The 21,649-nt window shown below is 45.8% G+C and overlaps 1 protein-coding gene and 2 long non-coding RNA genes across 7 annotated transcripts in view; 1 reads left to right on the top strand and 2 right to left on the bottom strand.

The window, feature by feature from the left end:
- Positions 1-5,611, bottom strand: part of LOC115092226 — an 81,926-nt gene extending 76,315 nt beyond the window's left edge. The window contains exon 1 of the long non-coding RNA XR_003856953.1: positions 5,261-5,611. This is a non-coding gene — a long non-coding RNA (uncharacterized LOC115092226). The remainder of the gene's footprint in view (positions 1-5,260) is intronic.
- Positions 5,612-6,027: 416 nt separating this feature from the next.
- Positions 6,028-20,043, bottom strand: GZMM (granzyme M). Of its 3 annotated transcripts, XM_029602911.1 has the most exons (6): positions 20,005-20,043; positions 19,520-19,598; positions 9,723-9,879; positions 8,430-8,574; positions 7,604-7,867; positions 6,028-7,055 (listed from the first exon to the last, which is right to left on the bottom strand). In XM_029602911.1, exons 3-6 carry the CDS (start codon positions 9,815-9,817, stop codon positions 6,906-6,908), a joined length of 654 nt encoding a protein of 217 aa, XP_029458771.1. In that variant the 5' UTR covers positions 9,818-9,879; positions 19,520-19,598; positions 20,005-20,043; the 3' UTR covers positions 6,028-6,905. The 3 variants fall into 3 exon arrangements, with proteins under 3 accessions (XP_029458771.1, XP_029458772.1, XP_029458770.1); XM_029602912.1 differs by lacking the exon at positions 20,005-20,043 and having other exon boundaries at positions 19,520-19,696; XM_029602910.1 differs by lacking the exons at positions 19,520-19,598; positions 20,005-20,043 and adding an exon at positions 17,173-17,487.
- LOC115092223 overlaps positions 20,025-21,649 on the top strand; it is a 32,605-nt gene continuing 30,980 nt past the window's right edge. For all 3 annotated transcript variants that reach the window (XR_003856949.1, XR_003856950.1, XR_003856948.1), the window contains exon 1: positions 20,025-20,491. This is a non-coding gene — a long non-coding RNA (uncharacterized LOC115092223). The remainder of the gene's footprint in view (positions 20,492-21,649) is intronic.

Raw genomic sequence — 21,649 nt, 5'->3', positions numbered from 1 at the left:
TGTCCTTCAGCGCACCACTGAAACGTGCAGCTCATCCCTGCAGAAAATAGCCCTTCTCCAGTTCTGTTCGGAGATAACGCTGCGGGAATGCTCACGGGGGGGTTAGGGCTCCAGTGACAGGACTGAAGAACTGTAAGAGCACACATCTTCAACTAAATAAGGAGAGCATGAAGACAAAGAAATGGAGCTGAATGCTTTAATTAAGCTTCATATCCAGTCTGAGGGAACAACCTATCCATATGTACAATCACATGTACTGACTACTTATGCTATTGTCCCATTTTTATCTTTGCAGAGTGGGAGTGCTATGATAAAGAGCAGGCTCAGAGCCATCTGTAAGCTGGAGCAGAGTCGGGTGCGGTAATTAAATGTGGGGACCACACATACACATACACACATATATATTGAGATAGAGAGATTATTATTATTATCTGTTGTATAGCACTATCTGTGGGATAGGAGTTCTGCTTTCCAGGCTCGTTGGAAAACCACGTCATGGAAAGGGGAAACTCCATTGCCATCTCTAAACTGGTTTTTCCTTAACACCTACTCTTAGTATAAAGAAAATGTTTGCTCCGACCGCAGCATATGAAACAGGAAGTCAGCAGGAAACATCGTGCAAGCTTTTCTGCAGCCCCAGAATAGCTCATGACCTACTTGCTTTTCACACCTAGATAGTTTAGAACAAATGACCAGCTAATGACCTCCTCCCTCCCTGCCTGAAGACTGACCGCTTGCACCTACTGCCCACTTGCACCCACGTAGTAAAAGGTCAGCATAAACACTGATGGTGGAAAACATTGTAGCAGGAAAATATGTGACGTATGTATCATAGGAAATGCTATGTGATCATTTTATAATAAAAGAGCAGCCTTCCCAAAAGCCGGGAAGAGCACGCTTCACCCTGAAGACCGGTCTGAGGTGTTTTCATTGCGACATGTGGTGAGCCCGACGTGATGTAAATCTTGATCCAAGGAGTGACCCGAGACGTGACAACTCCCTGCTCATTCGGCTGGACAGAAAGCCTAGATGCGCATCGTAAAACAGCAAAACTCGCTCCTGCAAACGTAAGTATTTTTTTCTCAGCGAGTTTGCTCCCTACAACAGACCCGTCGTAAGTATTTATTCAGCGAGTTTGTTCCCAAACATTCGTGAGTATGGGAGATAGCATTTCAATTCAGCATAGAAGTCATGTGGAAGAATTGAAAATATTAGTGAAGAATCATTATTTAGTCACCAAGGGAGAAAGGGTACATATCAAATTGGGGGACATGGAAAAATTGATGAAAGAAATAGTTTGTCGTTGTCCCTGGTACCCCGAATCAGGAACTCTAAATGTAGAAGATTGGATCCAGATAGGTAATAGTCTGCATACATATCCACGAGCTCCTTTAAAGCAGTTATTGCTCTGGAAAAAATGTACAGAGACTTTAGAACACATCAGGACTAAAAATCTCAAGCCACCACTTTTAGTTCATGCGTCCTTAGACACAGACAGTAAAGAAACAGACAGACTGTCCGTCAGCACAGCTAGTACACACACTCATCCCTTACCAGATTTGCAAAAACCCTCAGGAACAGCAACTTCGCTGTATCCTCAGCTTCCCATGCCAGAACCCATGACGCAGTCCATTCAGACTTCCCAGTTTGATTCAGAAAAACAGCTCCTAGGCACAATTGAACCACAACCTGGCCAGTGTGGTCCAGTTTGCAAAGAAAATCTTACAGGAGAAGAATTATTAGAAGGACTTCAAGTCTTTCTCAGTAGAGAAAGGACCAATGAACTAGGAAGGACAGAATATGAATCCATAGAACATCTGGGAACACACACTCACAAGACACAGTCCCCAACCACGGCTCCCGTGGTTTCCTCTGCGTTCATCTCAGAGAAAAAACCTCAGGAAACTAAAGACACTGAAATCAGAGAAGCTAGTCTCTCTCCGCCTTACCCTAAAGCTCTTTCACCTCCTAACCTGTCACCTAACCCTTGCCTCCAATCCATGCCTATTTTCCTTGAGAATAGTGAGGAAGGCACGGAGAGTAATGAGGAAATGGAAATAGTCATTGTACCTTCGCCTGTCGCTGGTCCTCCAGCAGCACAAGTTGCCAAATTAGAACGTTCATTTTTTTATGTCACCATTTGGGTTGATTCATTTCATGGATGGACGCTTGCCTTAAGCCCACAAAAAAGAGTTTGTCCTCTGGAAGGATCTCTGACAACAATTGAATTGAACACCGCCCGGAGTGCCGTACGCAGTAAAAATGCTCCCAGGTCTTCCAAGAAATTAGCCAGGTACTTGGGCCAGGTACTCCTAATATCGCAGCAGCGATATAAGCAAGAACGGTTCCAACGTGAGAGAAATGATTTAATAAGACAGTACAATGCTCTATTGGAAACCAGAATAAACAAAACATACGTATTTAAAGCACATTTCCCTACAGGAAATGATAGGGGCCCCTCGCACATCAAAAAAGATTCAATGTATGTTACAACTGTGTTGAAATTTGGCCAAGACACTGTAAATTTCATGTGAAATATTTTCCTTTTCACAAAGTTAAATCGGACCAAAATTTAAAATGACCTCGTGATTCTGAACCTTATATTTCATAGCTATTGATCACATTAATAGTGCACAGAATTAGTTTTTAGAATAAAGTAGATTAGGATAAAATCTGACTATTGATTCATTGAATGGAGTTTTTTCCTCTGTTTCTTTTTCTCTTGAGAAACACTGTTCCTCCCACACACTGTCTTTCTGTTGTTAACTCGTGTGGGGGAGGGAGAACTTTTGAAAATAAAAAACTGAACTTAGTACTGCAGTTTATCTCTCTAATTTTGTATTTGTATATATCTGATACATTTCTTTAACTGTGCGCTGAAGCTCAGATCTTCTGCTGATCCAAATCTATTTTCCCTCAAGCTTCAAAACTAAAACTTTTTAATGCTTTCAAACTGTGTTAATACTGAATTGAGGTTACTGACAATCTGAAAGGACATTTTAACCACAGAGTTAAACTGTCTCTTAGGGAAGCAAAAGTTGCTTTACCGTAAAAGCACTGTTCTAGGAAACTGTTTCTGTCAGTTCAGTGCTGAGCAAAGAAAAAAAAAAAAGACAAAGAGGAAGTACGTTTTGTGGTGACAGGCACAGCACTGCTTATAGAAGTATTCTTGTCAGTAACTTGTGCGGCGAACGGAAATAAGAAAAAAACGGTTACTTTTGTTTAAATGGAGCATATTCAAGCTCTACTCATTTGATAATTAACTGATGTTTAAGTTCTAATTATTCTAATTACTTAGTATTGCACATTATACTTCAGCTCAGAATCTTATTGCTTAAATTTATTCTAGGTTAACATCTATAAAGTGATGATAGTGCATCCACTAGGAGGCACTGTGTTATTCTACCAAGTGTTACTACCAGATATACCATATTGTTTTTTTGTTATCTTAATAACTCTTTGAATACTAGTTTTATTTCAGGAAACTTCAGTTTTATTTTCTTTTTCTAAATTTTATTCAGAATTCTGAACTTTTATTTTTTACTCATGGAGGTTGCTACATCTAAACCAATCCCTCCCAAGTCTTTTCTTGCAAATCCAAATTGATTTTATTAAATGGTATAATAGAATTAATTCTCCAAGGTTCAAAATGTAACAATTTCACTTTAATCATTGCCTTAATAATTTTTTGCTGAGTGCTAGATTTTAATATTTTCCAGATTGACAGTCTTCCTGTCATGAGACATGTGAAGATGAACGCTTTACTTTGCAGCTTCTTTTAACAATTTTTTCAAACATGTCTTACACATCCTTTTGATTTTTGATCTTTGATCTAATTTATTTCTGTTACATCTTGCTATGACACTTAAGCTGATGCTTCATTGTTTTTACTCATAAAGTGGAAAAACATTATATAAGATTAGTAATAGTAGAATTATAGCCATAATGAAATGTCATTAATTAATCTGAATTTCAGTTTTTTCCCTATATTAGGTAACCGACGCTACAAGAAACACATATCACAATTTAAGCCTTGATGAATGAAAAATTGATACACCTTGCTGTAAGATTGACTATGACATCATTAAATTTTATTAATCTTGCTGCAGCAGTCAGCGCAAAAAGCAGAACTAGCTGCAGTCATTCTACCCTTGCAATTTTTATCACTGCTACTTTAAACATTATTTCTGATAGCCAGTATGTTTGTACTGTTGCTTCTTCTCTTCCTGGAGCATAAACACAAACAAACAGAAAGCGGGAAATGCCATGCCATTGGACTTTGCCATTGGTTTTCCCCCCAAAACACTTTAAATCATCTAAATATATCAACTTCAAATCAGACCACAGTCGCGGATAATCATTATGGGACTAAAGTTAGTCACCCACAACCGTCAGTTTTGTATTGCCTAATACTGTCTGGCATGGTCCCGTTCCCGGGCATGCTACTGTGCTTTCTTTCACAGGTCCAATTTGGGTGCCAAACCATTGTATGAAGCCGTGGAAAGATGGAAAGGTGTCCGGATCCACAAAACCCGATCCCAAACTTCTCCCTGAGCCTCCACAACCCAGAGACGGTCAGAGACCGGACTCCCCGCAAAAAGCAGCCCCTGATGACCTGGAGATAGATCAAAGCCCTATCCCGCCAATCTGCACAACTCTTGGAACAGCAAGGCTTTGAGAAAACTCCAGAGAACTTCTTATTAGCTGCCTTTTCTTGCCTGAATGCCAACTCATTAACAATTGTGTTCTGTATACTCATATTTAGCTTCATCTCTCCTGCCATTGCGATGTCTGAACAAGAACTATTGACAATCCAATATGTACATTACCGATGCACAGACTTTATCACAACTATTGAACAAACAGATTGCTGGGTTTGCATACACATGCCAACCCATTCCAGAGAAGGACTATTGATGCATGCAGTTCTTTCTAACCTATCAGGATGGACTTACACAAGGGTCTTTTATAAATTCACCAGTCAATTACACAGTAATGTATTTGAATAGTAGGGTACAAATTAATGCTGTTTTTGTTGGAATAAAATAATGACAGTATCACAGGGCTCAGGCTAGGGAAATACCCATATTGCAATCAAACATTCATTCTGCACCACATCATGTCTAGAAAATACTCCTTCCTTAAACCATCACTGAACACATGCACAATTTCACAATATCTCCTGGCTCCAAGTCTTAGAAAGACTATTCTCATTGCTGTATATATACATATCAGATTATAAAGCAAATCTCACACATACCATAGAGCAGATGGAGACCATGATTGCTGAGGCACCGCTCTCAAAGGAGACCACACTGATACCCTCCTGGGACTGGCTATAGTCCTGGCTTCCCAATATCGGTGGTATCACACGACTCATTCCTGTTGTATTCTTGATAATAGGTTTCCTTCTTTGTTTGGCTTGCTGCCTTCAGTGCATACCCCATCTCGTATCCATTCTAAAACCCCAATCTCGGCCTGGATACAGAGACGTTCTGTATGCTGCCTAAAAATAAAAAAGGAAAGACGAGATGTGGGATAGGAGTTCTGCTTTCCAGGCTCGTTGGAAAACCACGTCATGGAAAGGGGAAACTCCATTGCCATCTCTAAACTGGTTTTTCCTTAACACCTACTCTTAGTATAAAGAAAATGTTTGCTCCGACCGCAGCATATGAAACAGGAAGTCAGCAGGAAACATCGTGCAAGCTTTTCTGCAGCCCCAGAATAGCTCATGACCTACTTGCTTTTCACACCTAGATAGTTTAGAACAAATGACCAGCTAATGACCTCCTCCCTCCCTGCCTGAAGACTGACCGCTTGCACCTACTGCCCACTTGCACCCACGTAGTAAAAGGTCAGCATAAACACTGATGGTGGAAAACATTGTAGCAGGAAAATATGTGACGTATGTATCATAGGAAATGCTATGTGATCATTTTATAATAAAAGAGCAGCCTTCCCAAAAGCCGGGAAGAGCACGCTTCACCCTGAAGACCGGTCTGAGGTGTTTTCATTGCGACAACTATCAAGCATATGCAGCAGTTTAGAAAACACAGAAACAACAGTCCCTTGCTACTTCGAGCTTACAATCTGGTCAAGATGAACAGACAAGACATCAGGCAAAAAAAAACCCAATGAGTTAAAATAGTGAGGCCATGATTGGGAAAAACTAAACCAGGTGGATCTGTAGGTGGGATTTGCTGAGAAAGTGGCAACTTTAATTGAGTTAATTTGCATGGACCTGGCCTCTTAGGGTAGAACTCGTAAGTCCTTCCCAAAATGTTTTATCTACTATAATTGGTTAAAGCTTCAGGAATTAGACCTCTGTGCCCCTAACAATCTATACAAGAAAAGCAGAACTGGGGTGGGTGAGACCCATCCTAGGGCCCACCTTAGCTAGTCAGATTCTCTGGATATTCACAGTGACTATGCATGAGAGAGAGCTAGCGACGGAGGAGAAGGAGACAGAAGCACAGCTTGCCCAGTGAATGGAGTTTGGAAACAGCTTGTAACCCCTACAATAAGAGACCTGACCCAGAGCTATCTGCTTTTTCATTCCTTCCCTAAAACGGTCTGAGGTTTGCAAGCTTCTTAGTGCAACATGAAATCCCACGATGTTTCGAGTTGGGAGTTAGGAGTTTCTAAGGTAAAACAGGACCCAAGGGGCATATCCCTGCATCGAGCTAGCACCCTCTGTGTTATCCCAAGAAACTTCTACTCCCATGAATGAGACCACTTACAAAGCACAAATAAGATACAAAATGCAGCCCGACTACTCAGGGGCCAACTGGGCAAAGTAGATATCAGTCGCAGGAGGAGGAAAGGGCCATGGTGGGGATCAAGAGCACATTCTGCAGAGGATTTCTGGGCACGCAGGTAGTTCATTCCTCCTGCGCAGGGGCCTGTCAGGCCATAGTCCTTTTCATCCATGTGATGAATTTGGGCACCGCTGTGACTACTGAAGGCTTGAATTTGTTGGTGCATATTTTAGAGCTAAAGGAAATAACTCCTACTAGCATGCCCTTTCCGCACACCAGGGGACCCCCAGAATCACCCTGCAATCACAACATAAGAACAGAACATAAGAACACAACATACAAGAATCACCAGTAAGGAAGGCCTTAAACTCCCACCTTTATCCTTTCCTATTCCAGCTCCCAAAGGCTCCCTCTCCCCTCTAACAGTGCCAAAGGACCAGGCTGCTCTCTCACACCTGGTAGGATAGATCAACCCACTTCCCCCTCATTACAAGGGGCACTAGCTTGCTTCTTCCTCTTTCCTTCCACAGATCCCACTTCCTCCACCACCTTACGTAAGGCCGTTGCACTTTACTACTCCAAGGGGCGCAGGTCACTTCTCCCTCACCAACCCCTTTCCATTGCTCTTCATTCAGCTGATGTGGCGCTCCAGCCCCTGATCCACCCCCTTTCACCTGATGTGGAGTTCCAGCCCCTGCACTACCCCCCCCCCCCCCCCCCCCCCTTCATTTGTCATAGAGCCCCAACGTCGCTCCCTATTTCACATGACATGAGGCCGCAGCCTCTGCATCAATCTCCATCTCACCTGCCACGGGGCCCTAGCCCGTGTGCCACTAACCTCTTACCTGACATGGGGCCGAGTTCCTTTTCTGGCTTTGGATACATATCATGGATTCGAAGATTTCTCCATCCCAGAAGCGGCTATTATTGCACATCCTGCTGTCCATGATTTCAACATGGAGCTCCTGCAGAGCGTCTGAGGGTGGACTTCTTTCTTGGTAACGCCCCCAGCCAGCCACACTGCACTCTGTTCTGAGGGGTATGGCCTGCTCTTTCTTGGGAAGTTTCACTACATTCATAATTGCATTCAGGGTCACCTTCCGGGACAGCTGTAGGGAGAAGGAAAAGCAAAGTTAAAGAACTTGAAACAGAGCTGTGGAGCCACATCAAGTTTCCAGAACTAGGACCCAGACTGCCCCCCGACCCAACACTAGGACCCAGACTGCTCTTCCCTCTCTTCTGCCTAGCAGAAGGGTCCATGCTGCCCGTCCCTGCCCAGTAACAGGGACCATGCAGCCCTCCCCCCATCACCGCTAGGCTTCTACCCACCTAGCACCAGGCTACCTCCCCCGCCCCCCCCCCCCCCCCCCCCCACCTATTGCCAATACCCAGCCTGCCCCATCCTCTCTCTTGCACGTCATCCAATGCCAGGGTTCAGTCCGCCCCCTCCATCTCTCCTGCCCTACAACAGGGCCCTCCTGCCCGGTAACAGGATCCCGGCTGCCCAATTACTAAAAAGTAAATAATGGCGGAAAAAGACCACGCAGTCTATCCAGTCTGCCCAGTTATTCCTATTTCACACTACAAAGATAATTCTAGCCACTGGCCAGCTTGTAGGATATCGCTCCTTATCCAATATAATTTTTGTCCCATCCTGGGAAAAGCGCTCACCTGAAGCAGCATAATGTCATTCTCCTTTGTAGTAGTATTATAATTGGGATGAGGAAAATAGCCCTTGATGGAGAATTTCTGCCCAGGAAGGAGTTTAGCAGACAGCTTGTGAATCCCTAGAACAGCTGTTACTGCACCCTTGGCTCTGCGTGCATAAAAAAAAATAATTGGGCAAAACCTTCTCAGTGCCAGCAGGGACAGAGCTCCGCCAGTGCTCGCCCAGTAACCCTCAGCCCTTCCTGCTGCGGAAAGCGCTGGAAGCATCCATCCCTTTCTTATAAGCAGGCAGATACAGTATGGTGCACTCAGCCGAGCGCACCTTTAGCCCCGGTTTGGCCGCATGTTTTCGACGCGCTATTTTTACCCCTTATATGATTCCTTATACAGTAAGGGATAATAGCGCTTAAAAAATGCGTGGCCCCCCCCCCCCCCCCCCCCCCCCCGAAACTAATAGCGCCCGCAACATGCAAATGCATGTTAATGGGCCTATTAGTTATTCCCGCACAATTCAGAATGTAAAATGTGCAGCCAAGCCGCACTTTTTAATTTCTGCCGGCACCGGGAAAGTGTACAGAAAAGCAGTAAAAACTGCTTTTCTGTACACTCTCTGACTTAATATCATAGCGATATTAAGTCGGAGGCCCCAAAAGTAAAAAAAAATTAAAAATTGGCCCGCGAGTCAGAAGACGGACGCTCAATTTAGCCGGTGTCCGTTTTCCGAGCCCGTGGCTTTCAGAGGGTTTGAGAACCGACGCCAGTAAAATTGAGCTTCGGCTGTCAAACCCGCTGACAGCCGCCGCTTCTGTCAAAAAGGAGTCGCTGGGGACGCGCTAGTGTCCCTAGCGCCTCCTTTTACCGCAGGCCCTCATTTAAATACTTGATCGCGCGCCCAGGAGAGGGGCCTGGGCGCGCGTCGGGAGAGCGGGCGCTCGCCTTGGAGCACCGGCTCTCCCGCGGGTTTTACTGTATCGGCCTGTTAGGGAGGGGACGGACTAAGGGAAACTCCCCTCCCCACCTAAGACAGCACCGGGGAAAGATATGAGATTAAATTGTCATCGACATCGCTCTGCAAAGAGAATCTCTCTTTGGCCACTGAGTTCTATAACAAAGCCTCTCACAAACTGAAGTGATGGCAACAGCCATGCCAGCCTTCCCAGTGACAGCACGTGCCCGTGGCAGGCATCCCTTTCACTTCAGCAGCTGCTGCTCTGTGGGAAGGGGGTCACTCCGGTCATCTCCCTGCCCGGGGCACAGGTGCTGCAATAGTCGGACGCTATGTCCACTGCTACTCACAAATTAGGGAAACAGTGAGCAGCTGTTAGCACCCACTGCTTCTGGACGAGGGTCCCACCGCAGGAGTGCATCCCTCCGACCCGTATGGACACCATGTATGGCCTGGAGTGTGGTTTCGCTTCCTGCCCACCGATAATCCCAGAGCGGACTCTTCCTCCTGCAATGTGAAAGGGTGAGGGGTGCATGAAACAGCTTCTGAAAGGGGACGTAGGAAAGAATACCCGCAAGCCTAGGATAAGCAGAGGATCCTTAGCAGTGGGAGAAGGAAGGAAGGGATAAAGCCTGGGATAAATAGTTAGGACAGCCAAGATGCAATCAGAAGAAAAAAACAGCAAGTACAATAAAATGGGGGGAGGAGAACCTTTTTTTTTTTTTTTTAAGATATGTTAGTGATAGTAGGAAGTGCAAAAGTGGTATTATGAGACTCAGAGGTGAAGGGGAGGATTATGTACAGGCTGACAAGGAAACAGCAGAATTACTTAACAAATATTTCTGTTTGAGGTTTCACTGAGGAAGGGACAGGAGTAGGACCACAGAAAACAGACATAAATAGGATTGGAAGAAAGGTAAACTTCAAGTGATTTTCAGAAGACTGTGTTTGTAAGGAGCTAGCTAAACTAAAAGTAGAGAAAGTGATGAGGCCAGACAGGATACATCTGAGCGTATTAAGGGAACTCTTTGGGTACTTGCCAGGTTTCTTATGGCCTGGATTGGTCACTGTTGGAAATAGGATGCTGGGCTTGATGGACCCTTGGTTTGACCCAGTATGGCATGTTCTTATGTTCTTAACTCGGAGAAGTTCTGGCAGCTCTGCCCTTCCTCCAATGTGAGGAAGGGCAGATAAAACCTCCTCACCAACCAAAAGAGGATAACACACTTCAAGTGTCCCAAAAATATCCTTTGAGATGAATGTTATCTCTGTTACCTCTCCATGTGTGTGTGTGGGGGGGGGGGGGGGGGGGGGGGATGAGATTAACAGCTCTTCAGCTCCCAGCCTCTGGATTTGGGGACTTGTCCCTCACTAAAGTGTCCAGGGTTTCAACCCAGTCAAAAAACACTTCTAAATGGTCAAAAGCTCAGCAAAGTCTCTCTTCCAAAAATAAGGCAGACCCTCTCAGGCAGGGAGTGCACTAATAAGGATTCTCCTCTAAACAGAAATACCAGGTTAGGCTAGTGGGTCCAACTCAGCAGGAGCCAGGTTGTTGTTCTCAATTATCAGACCTTTCCCTCAGGGAGGTCACTGCAGGAGTTTGGGAGAGAAGAAGGAACCGATCTGGGAGGCACACAACTGGATCTCCACACTCAGGAAACAGGGCACAGGTTGAGAAGAAAAATATGGACATTTGGATCTAAGGTAGGATTTTTCCATGATTGGAGTTCACTGCACGAGTGGGACAACTTACACTCTCAGCACGGGAGTGGCTAATGAATTCCCAGAGTTTGAGGTAAAGGTCAACTACACAGAGGAAGAAGATACAAAGTTCCAAGGGTAATTTCCCCAGATAAAGCACAGATTGTATAAAGGACAGTATACAAATTGTTTGGGCATTTATTTAATTTGAAGAATTAGTAAATTTATTTTGAACACCTACATCTGTGTCCAGCCTGTCTGTCCCTGCAGCACAGCATCTCAGGACACCAAAAGAGTGACAGTAATACACACACTCATAGGCAAACTCCCACCACCACCTAGGCCAAGAAGGTCCGCCTTCACCCCCACAGAAAGAACCCACCCCGTGGGGACCAGTGGAGGGGAGAGATTGGTATCGAAGACAGCCTCAGAGAGAAATTATTTTGGGTGCCCTTGGAACCAGTACAACTTCATGAAAAAAAAGTGTTACAGAATACCAGGTACAATTCTGGAGGCTGCACCTTCAAAGGAATATAAAGCAGATGGAGTCAGTCCAGAGGCCGGAGGTCTCTGGTCTTCTTTCTAAAGAGTAGGGGGGGGGGGCAAACATAAAGATCTAAACATGTATACCCTAGAGTAAAGGTGAGATGGGGGGAAAAATGATAGAAACATTTTAAATACTTCCAAAGTATCAATGCACAGGAAGTGGGCCTCTTTAATGGAAAGGAGGATCTGGAGGTCATGGGATCAGGGTGAAAGAGAATATAATCTTAAGGAAAATTTTTTAGAAAGGGTAATAGATGCATAGAACAGCCTCCTAGTAGAGCTAGTAGAGGCAAGGGCAGTATTTGGATTCAATAAAGCATAGGACAACCACAGGGGATCTTTGAAGGAATGGTAGGGACTGTATAGCTTAGCAGTTGATGTAGAAGGAAAAATTAGATAGCCATATGGTCTTTTTCTGCCATCATGTTTCTATGATAAGCTTCCCCTGCTTCCGGTTACATCAGGTTTTAACTAGGAGACTCTGCAGTACTCTGCTGCACACCAGCCTTGTCTGAAAACTTCCAGCCAGCAAAGTGTTAGGAACCTAAGCTGTGGGAGGAGTCAGGAGTAAAATCTGGGATAAGCACAGAGGATCCTTGGAGGTGTGGGGAGAGGGATATAAAGCCTGGGATAAGCACAGAGGATCCTTGGAGGTGTGGAGAGAGGGATATAAAGCCTGGGATAAGCACAGAGGATCCTTGGAGGTGTGGGGAGAGGGATATAAAGCCTGGGATAAGCACAGAAGATCCTTGGAGGTGTGGGGAGAATGATATAAAGCCTGGGATAAGCACAGAGGATCCTTGGAGGTGTGGGGAGAGGGATATAAAGCCTGGGATAAGCACAGAGGATCCTTGGAGGTGTGGGGAGAGGGATATAAAGCCTGGGATAAGCACAGAGGATCCTTGGAGGTGTGGGGAGAAGGATATAAAGCCTGGGATAAGCACAGAGGATCCTTGGAGGTGTGGGGAGAGGGATATAAAGCCTGGGATAAGCACAGAGGATCCTTGGATGTGTGGGGAAAGGGATATAAAGCCTGGGATAAAGCGCAGATGATCCTTTGCTGTGAGATGAGTGAGGGATAAAGCCTAGGAGAAACACAGAGGATCCCTAACTTTGTGTGGGAAAAGCACGGGGGTGGGAGGAGAGTGAGGGGTAAAGCCTGCAAAAAGCATAGAGGAACTTAACTGTGGGGAAGTTAAGGGGTCAGGCCTGATAGCGACAAAGAGAATCCTTAGCTGTGAGGGAGTGAAGAGAGAGCCAGAGATCAAGCGGGTTCTGCAGTGTAGCATTTAGCGAAGTTAATTGGGAAGAGACTAGAAGAGCCTTTTGGTCTTTGCCACCTGTCTTGTTCCATGTTTTTAGGTAACATAGACACCAGACTTGACGCTCTTCCCTCCTCTTCCTTCCCATACACCAAATCCAAGGGAAGGAAGAAAGAGTCAGCCATGCCCTGAATCTCCTACAATAAATGGGAGAATTTCTCTTAGTCTGTCCCAACCCTGCAGAGATGTAGGTGCACAGACAATGCCTCTGAGAGCTGTGACTGGGTCCTCACACTCTGTCTTTTCATGGAAACATTTCCCAGAACCAGTGCTAGCTTTTTTGCTGCCCCGTGCAAAAAAGTAGCATGCTGCCGCCACCCTGCGCCACCCAGCAATCCAAACCCTAAAATCTGACATTCCTCCCCACCTGGGTCCACCCCCCCTCTCCTCCAGAACCCATGGCCAATGCAAGAGCACTAGATGCCCTAGCACCCCTCCCCCACTCCGGCCCTCTACAAACACACAATTACAAATTATGCATCTATAATAGATTTTGCATTTAAATAACATTCAGAGTACAGTCTTCCCCACAACAACTTATACACTACATCCACGGCTGAGGTACCAACCAGAAAACCCTGCAAAAACATGCTAACGCCACCAGGCCCACCGCAACGTATGTTGAATGTAGGCCCAATCCCCAGAAATCCATGAGAAAACTATAACACAGCAAACCTCCCATGCCAAAACAGCACCAACTGCCAGCATTCAAACAACAACAATCCTGCCTATGAAAAAGTAACACTGCAAATACAACACCAGCTCCCAAAATACTAATACACCTCCCACCAGGAAAACAAAACAAGCCAGACTGCCACGCAACCCCACACAGAAGCCACACACCAGCAAAACTCTTCACTTCTGCCACACATGCAAAATACTCACAGACCCCCACCAAATACAGAACAAAGTGTCCACAAAGTAGAAATAGAAATGTGCAGATAAAAACCGAACTGGACATCGCAACAAGCCAGACCCTGTCCAGAGTGCAACAATGCAAAAACAGAAACATCACCATTCCCCACAAAACATCAAAAAACAATATCAAGAAATATAAAACTATAAAAAATTGTAAAACCATACCAATAATGAAAAGAATAAACATCCAATATTTCAAAACTCATTCAAATTGTCTTTTTTTTAATATCCCAAAATCAGCAAAATACCTCAAAACAGCAGACACTTCAAACACCCAACAACCAAAACCAAAAAGGATCAAAAAAAAAAATCCCACTCTCCATACCTGGGGATTAGTGATGGAGGGAGGGTACACAAACCCTCTCCCTTCTCTCTCTCACATATGCACACGCACACACTCTCCCTCTCCCACACATAATCATGCTTCCTCTCTCAGACCCACACACTCCCTCTCTCCCACATGCATGTGCACACACACACACACGCACACACACATACTGTCTCACATACGCAGGCTTCATCTTTTCTTTTCTTCCAATTCCTCCCTTGGGAACTCTGGGCCTGTCTCTTTACTTTGGCCTCTATTGGGTCGGGATCACAAGGTGGCCTCCACTCCATTTGAGTAGCTGGAGGGATGCAGTCCAGCAGCCCAAAGCCTCTTCTTCTCTTATGCCATCAGTGGATGGACGGTGTCCACCAGGCAGACCATGGCCTCACTACCTCGGCTCCTTTCCCCACCTCTCATCCCCCTACCCCACCAACCCAGGTTCTCCTCCCCTCTCCCCTCTCCCCTCTCTCCCATCTCCCCTCCTCCTTCTCCCACTCTCTCTTTCACTCCAGAGGTTCCTCTCGCCTCCCCTTCTCACACTACCTCAGCTCCTTCCCCACTCCCCTCCCTCTCACCTTCTACTATCTGATGATTGGGAGTGGGCAGTGGAGTGCCTCAGGGATCTGTATTGGGACCCTTACTTTTCAATATATTTATAAATGATCTGGAAAGAAATATGACGAGTGAGATAATCAAATTTGCAGATGACACAAAATTGTTCAGAGTAGTTAAATCACAAGCAGATTGTGATAAATTGCAGGAAGACCTTGTGAGACTGGAACATTGGGCATCCAAATGGCAGATGAAATTTAATGTGGATAAGTGCAAGGTGATGCATATAGGGAAAAATAACCCATGCTATAGTTACACAATGTTAGGTTCCATATTAGATGCTACAACCCAAGAAAGAGATCTAGGTGTCAGAGTGGATAACACATTGAAATCGTCGGTTCAGTGTGCTGCGGCATTCAAAAAAGCAAACAGAATATTGGGAATTATTAGAAAGGGAATGGTGAATAAAACGGAAAATATCATAATGCCTCTGTATCGCTCCATGGTGAGACTGCAGCTTGAATACTGTGTACAATTCTGGTCGCCGCATCTCAAAAAAGATATAATTGCGATGGAGAAAGTACAGAGAAGGGCTACCAAAATGATAAGGGGAATGGAACAACTCCCCTATGAGGAAAGACTAAAGAGGTTAGGACTTTTCAGCTTGGAGAAGAGATGACTGAGTGGGGATATGATAGAGGTGTTTAAAATCATGAGAGGTCTAGAACGGGTAGATGTGAATCGGTTATTTACTCTTTCGGATAATAGAAAGACTAGGGGGCATTCCATGAAGTTAGCATGTGGCACATTTAAGACTAACCGGAGAAAGTTATTTTTTACTCAACGCACAATTAAACTCTGGAATTTGTTGCCAGAGGATGTGGTTAGTGCAGTTAGTATAGCTGTGTTTAAAAAAGGATTGGATAAGTTCTTGGAGGAGAAGTCCATTACCTGCTATTAAGTTCACCTAGAGAATAGCCACTGCCATTAGCAATGGTTACATGGAATAGACTTAGTTTTTGGGTACTTGCCAGGTTCTTATGGCCTGGATTGGCCACTGTTGGAAACGGGATGCTGGGCTTGGTGGGCTCTTGGTCTGACCCAGTATGGCATTTTCTTATGTTCTTATGATTCCCCTTTCTCACCTTATTTCCTCATTACCTCAGCTTCCTCCCCCTTTTCCCTCTCCCTCCTTCCCTCCATCTCTTGCCCTTTCCTCCCCTTCCTATGCTTTTATCACCTTCCTCCTCCCACTCCAAGTGCAGGGCCTCCCCAACACAGTCTACTAGTGTCAGGCTTCTCCCTCATCCCGCACGAGCCAGTAGCAGGAGCAGGGGCAGCACCTGAGTGACGCCACCCCCCACCGCTGCAGAGCCAGTCTCGCGGTAGGAGCTGTGAAATCTCGCTGCTCCTCTCATGAGACTGATCCCGCAGCAGCAGGAGACGATGCCACCCAAACGCTGCTACTGCTTCCGCTGCTGGCTTGCGCAGAGGATTTTCTTTTTTTTCCCCCTACATCGGATCAGGCAGGAGTTGGCTAGCCTGTTATGTGTCCTACAGCTTTTTTTTTTTTCACTTCGGCTGCCCGTGGGATGGAGTCCTCCAGGCAGCACCACAGCCTCCACTCCATCTCGGCCACTGGTGGAACCAGGCTGCCGCCTCCTCGGAGCAGCCGCCCTCTGCGAGTGCACGGCTTGCACAATATGTTGCGCCGGCCCTGCCCAGAGCTTTAAACTGCAGAACTTCCAGTTCTCAGGTGCCCAGAGGTTAGCACAGTCCAGCTCAGACGTCTTCCCATCATGTTGCCCTCTGCCTGCAACCGCAGCTCTCTCACATCAATCCCAGCACAGGGTTATCCCTTGCATCATATCATGTCAGGTTTTAAACCGTGAGCCTAAATCAGTGGCAGAGTCTCTGCAGCCCTCTGCTGCACACCAGCCTTGTCTTAAAACTTCCATCCAGCAACTAATTAGCATTGGCTGATTATAGTTCAGAATTGTTTCAGGCAGGGCATGGGGAAGGAGGAAGGGGGTGATTAACAATGAGTGAGGCCAGCAGCAAGCTCCCCAGCTCTACCTGTGTGTCTGTGCATGGACTCCATGTAATTACAGCACAACACATATGCACCAGCCCCTTGTGATATTACAGCCCTCTATCCATGTGCATGTTATAAATAAGCACACAGACTCCTCTCCTGCAAAAGCAGTTCTTGTTTCTCAGCACTGCATGCTCTGGGGCAGTTGTGACCAGAAAAAAAAAACCAGGAGAGCAGTTAAGGCACATCTAATCCCTCCCTACTGAGCGAGGAGGGAGAGGGAGAAGCACACAGCTTTGTCCCATAAATTGAGACCTGGGACTTTTAGACTTTTCCAGGCTGAGAGGGATAGATACAGGGTCCTTTTAGAGAGGGGAGGAAAAGGAAAATAAACTTACTAGTCTTCGTGCAGATAAGGACCAGCAGAGACAGAACAGCCAGCATCCTGAGATCCTTCACCTTGCAGCCCATGCTCACAGAGTGGCAACCCTGCTCAGCTCTTACACTGCCTCGCCCACCCCCTTGACTACACCTGACTCTTCTTTTCACAAACAGGGCTCCTTTTCCTGCTACTTGGGGAGGAAAAGGAAGAGGTTTTGCAAGTTTCACGCTTTTCAAAGAGGGTGCTGCATGCAGCTGAGGTAAAAGGTTATCACAGCTAGCAAGCTCTGACTGCCCGAGCCTTAACCCCTAGAGTTGTAAGGAGGTCACAGACCAACAAGTCACACAGGTGCATGGAACAATTAGCTGCTGTGTGCACAAAATCATGCCAACACAGAGTACTAAGTGTGATATTGCACCCCCTCCACAGTCCATTCCTTGGTGACTCCAGCCTCAAATGGTTCCAAACAAAAAGAAAAAGGCAATCTAGGCACAGGAATGGCACGGTTCTGGGTGAGGGAGGCAGCAAAACTTTGTTCTCATGCCGCCATTGGATGTGGCACACGATGGCATTTCAGTATCTCCGCTGCCAACATTCATGATGTGCATTAACACATAGTGGCTCATACAGATGGCTAATTTACCATTTCTGGGTAAGCTGATAAGGCAATTCTTTCAAGAGCTAAATCCACCTGTGAGCCAGGCAATTTCCTTCATTATGGTTGGTTTAGAAAGATGAGCTCTCCTGGGTCAGGTAGTCACCATCCCTGGGAGCTTCTGAGTTCTGCTCACTCAAGGGCAGATTTAATAAGCTGCATTAAGTCATTAATCTGTTTTTATTCCGATTTTTGCACCGGTTTTTTGGCAATAACCCTACTCATGTATGTAATGTAGGTTTTAGTGCTGGAAAAAACCACGCAAAAATCAGAGTAAAAACACATAGTTGGTTGACCGCAGGCCCATGCAAATGGCATGTAAATGAAGAAATTAATAGGTAATGTAGAGAGCCGCATTAGCAGGGAGAACTGTTAGTGCCTGTTTTTTTTCACAGATTTTTTAACGCCTGGGTCAGGACAGAAGTAAAAGTTAAAGCACATATTTGAGTTACACAAAATACTCCAGGAATAATTCATGCCAACTGTAAATAATTCTGCTTGCATATTTTGAGTGCATTTAGCTGCTGTTGTGGATTCTGCTCGAGGGAGGGCCACGCAAGCGGCTCACTCACCTCCTGATGCTGCCACTGCACTTGCTTCTACGTGGCCTGGAGCACCGCTTCACTCGACGATGACACACTCACAAGCGGGAGAGATGCCACCGGCTCCTGATGCCAGCTGGACACCGCCTCTGCCATCCATACAGCGGAGGAGCACCACCAGCGCTGCCATGATTTTTGTGACCTGTGGACCACTGACCTCCATCCCTGCTCCTGCACACTGGCCTTCTCCAAGGCAAACATGAGCAGTTCTGTTGAGAATTTAAAGGGACCGCTGTGGGAGAAGCCCTCAGCCCCTCCTGATTCATTCCTGCAGCCGATGCAGCAATGAATTTTGCAACCTGTGGGCTGCCGACCTCCATCCTTGCTCCTGCACGCAGGCGTTCTCCTAGATGCGTGCATGCCTCTGTTTAGAATTTAAAGGGACCACGGCAGGAGAAGACCTGCGGCCCTTCCTGATGATGTCCTTCCTGCAGCCCAATAAAAGGGCTCGTCATTCTTTGTTCCTGGCCTTTGGAAAAGTCTATTAGTGTTTTCAAGATGCTCCTTGTTTCATGTTCCTGGTTTCTGTGGTCACTTCAACTTGTCCCTGAATCCAAGTCTTTGTCTCGTTCCTGAATCCAAGCCTTCGCCTTGTTCCTGGTTCCAGCCTTCATCCTGTCTAGAGCCTTCAGAGTCTTCGTTGCTAGGTCAAGTCTTCGGAAGTCCTTCCTAGTTCCTGGGTCTGAGTTCCGAGTTCCTGAGTCTGAGTTCCTAGTCCAAGTTCCTGAGTCTGAATCTGAATCCTGTTCTAGTCTAGTGGGATCCCGTTCTAGTCTAGCCTAGCTAGAACGGGATCCCACTTTTGCACAACGCCGTTAGCCGGTCTGGCACTCGAAATTTAAAAGTGCTAGCTATTTGCATCGCTTTTCTGTGGTTGTCAGAAGACGATCTTGTCCCATACACCATGACTCTCATAAGTATGTGTCTTCCCTAAGTCACAGTAGCTGCATTATTACAGTTGTTTAATACAACTGTCAAAGGATTTCTCTCCCTCTTTTATATTGTGCAGGTACTTGAAATCTAAAACTCATAGCTTTTTTGCATCGCCTCTTCGTGGCTGTCAGTAAACAGACACCACGATTACTGCATACTTTACATCCACTGACCACTTCATCCACCGCTGTGTCCTTGAAGAAGGGGTTATTCAGCCCAAAACCTCACGATGTCAGACGGCGATAATCATCACTGAAAGTGGATTTAAAGATAAGTATCATGAGTACCACATTCCAAGGATTATTTTTCCTGGACTGAAATCGCAATCCAAGGATTAAATTTCCTGGACTGAAATTGCACAATATTTAGTCACCTAATGATTTACAAAGCTCTTGAATTATAAGAGCTTATCTGCATGAGAACCATTTTTATTTGGTATCGTATGAAGGTTGACTAATTAATCTATAGAGAAATTCCACTTATCTAACTCTAAACATTTTAGAGGATAATTTATAATCTTTAGTAGGCTGTTTCCTCTTACCACATTCTTTCCCTCCCCTTGCTTGCCCCTTTCTTTTCCATCCTTACTCTCCCTTCTGGCTCCCCCCATATTCTTGCTCCCCCAACTCCTCTCACACACACACACTCCCAAACCCACTCTCGTGTTCTCTTCTCTCACTGTTCCCTCCGAACATACACTGCTCTCTGCTTACTGTTCCTTCCCAGCACATATGCACTCTCCTCTCACAGATGCCCCATCCCCCACACAATGTTTCTCTTCTTCCCCTCCCGCTATCTCACATACTGCATGCACACTTTCTCTCCTTTATCTTGAGCTATGCAGGACTGGTGATAAAAAAAAGTGCTTTCCTGTTGGTAAAAAGCAGCCAGAGTTACAGAATTGGTGGCGGAGCTTCCTCCTGCTTCTGACTCCATCCTAGTGCCTGCTATTTCCTCAACAGACAGAGAAAAGAGACTGCAGCTGAGAAAAGGAGTGATTTCTATGACCTTGGGTGCTATCTTGGAGAGTGAGAATCAGGTTTCTAAACCCTGAGTCTTCAGGTCAAATTGGGAGAGTATGACGCCAATCACATCCTGCATCTCGTGAAGAAACAGTAAAGGGGCCTCCTGCACCCTGTGATCAGGTAGGCACTTCCTATACCTCCATCCCTCACCCTGCCACTCTCATCTCGTGATCAGATAAGGACATCCTATATTTATTTATTTGATTTAATTCTGCTTTTCAGATACTTTCAAAGCAGATTACATTCAGGTACAGCAGGTATTTCCAGATCCCTAGAGAGCTTACAATCTAACAGGTCGATACAGTACAGTGCGCTCAACGGAGCGCACTGTTAGCCTGCTATTGGACGCACGTTTTCCCTTACCCCTTATTCAGTAAGAGGAGGAAAATGCGTGTCTAACCCACGGCACCTAATAGCGCCCTCAACATGCAAATGCATGTTGATGGTCCTATTAGGTATGTGCACTAGATACAGAAAGTAAAATGTGCAGCCAAGCCGCACATTTTACTTTCAGAAATTGGGTCGGCGCTAATTTCTTCAGGCGCCGGGAAAGTGCACAGAAAAGCAGTAAAAACTGCTTTTCTGTGCACCCTCCGACTTAATATCACTATGATATTAAGTCGGAGGTCCCGAAAAGTAAAAAAAGTAAAAAAAAAAAATTTGAATTCGGCCCGCGGCTGTCGGGCCAAAAACCGGACGCTCAATTTTGCCGGTGTCCGGTTTCCGAGCCCGTGGCTGTCAGCGGGTTTGAGAACCGACGCCGGCAAAATTGAGCATCGGCTGTCAAACCCGCTGACAGCCGCCCCTCCTGTCAAAAAGGAGGCGCTAGGGACGCGCTAGTGTCCCTAGCGCCTCCTTTTCCCCGTTTTTACCGCGTCACCTAATTTAAATACAGAATCGCGCGCCGGGAGAGCGGGCATTTGTCTGCTCTCCCGCAGACTTTACTGAATCGGCCTGTAAGGGACTTATTTACAAAAGGTTTTCTCCCATTTTGTGTCTATGAGAAAAATGCTTAGTAAATCAAGCCCTAAGGCTGTAGCTGAGGCAATGGAGGGTAAAGTGACTTGCCCAAGATCACAAGGAGCAGCAAGAGGATTTGAACCCTGGTTTCTCTGGTTCAGGGCCCTCTGCTCTTACCTGCCCCCCAACTTCACTCCCAGTCTTGCCTTTCTAGGGCTCATGTCCTCCACTCTTCTACCCCATGGTCAGATAGTCAGGACCGCTCATATGTCTGCCTTACAAGAGAGCAGGAATCAGATGTGAACCTTGCCCCTTCTT

This window comes from Rhinatrema bivittatum, chromosome 5, assembly GCF_901001135.1.
Source record: "Rhinatrema bivittatum chromosome 5, aRhiBiv1.1, whole genome shotgun sequence".
Lineage (NCBI taxonomy): Eukaryota > Metazoa > Chordata > Amphibia > Gymnophiona > Rhinatrematidae > Rhinatrema > Rhinatrema bivittatum.
Note: the sequence above shows the minus strand (reverse complement) of the source record. Positions and strands in the feature narration are given on the sequence as shown.

What these genes read in the sequence shown, in the direction of transcription:
- GZMM (XM_029602910.1), bottom strand. Translation starts at nt 17,245, where the DNA reads ATGGGCTGCAAGGTGAAGGATCTCAGGATGCTGGCTGTTCTGTCTCTG. An exon ending in CCTTATCTGCACGAAGACTA is followed by an intron (nt 9,880 to 17,172) that starts GTAAGTTTATTT and finishes TTCACATTGCAG; the next exon opens with GAGGAAGAGTCCGCTCTGGG. An exon ending in ATGACATTATGCTGCTTCAG is followed by an intron (nt 7,868 to 8,429) that starts GTGAGCGCTTTT and finishes TTCTCCCTACAG; the next exon opens with CTGTCCCGGAAGGTGACCCT.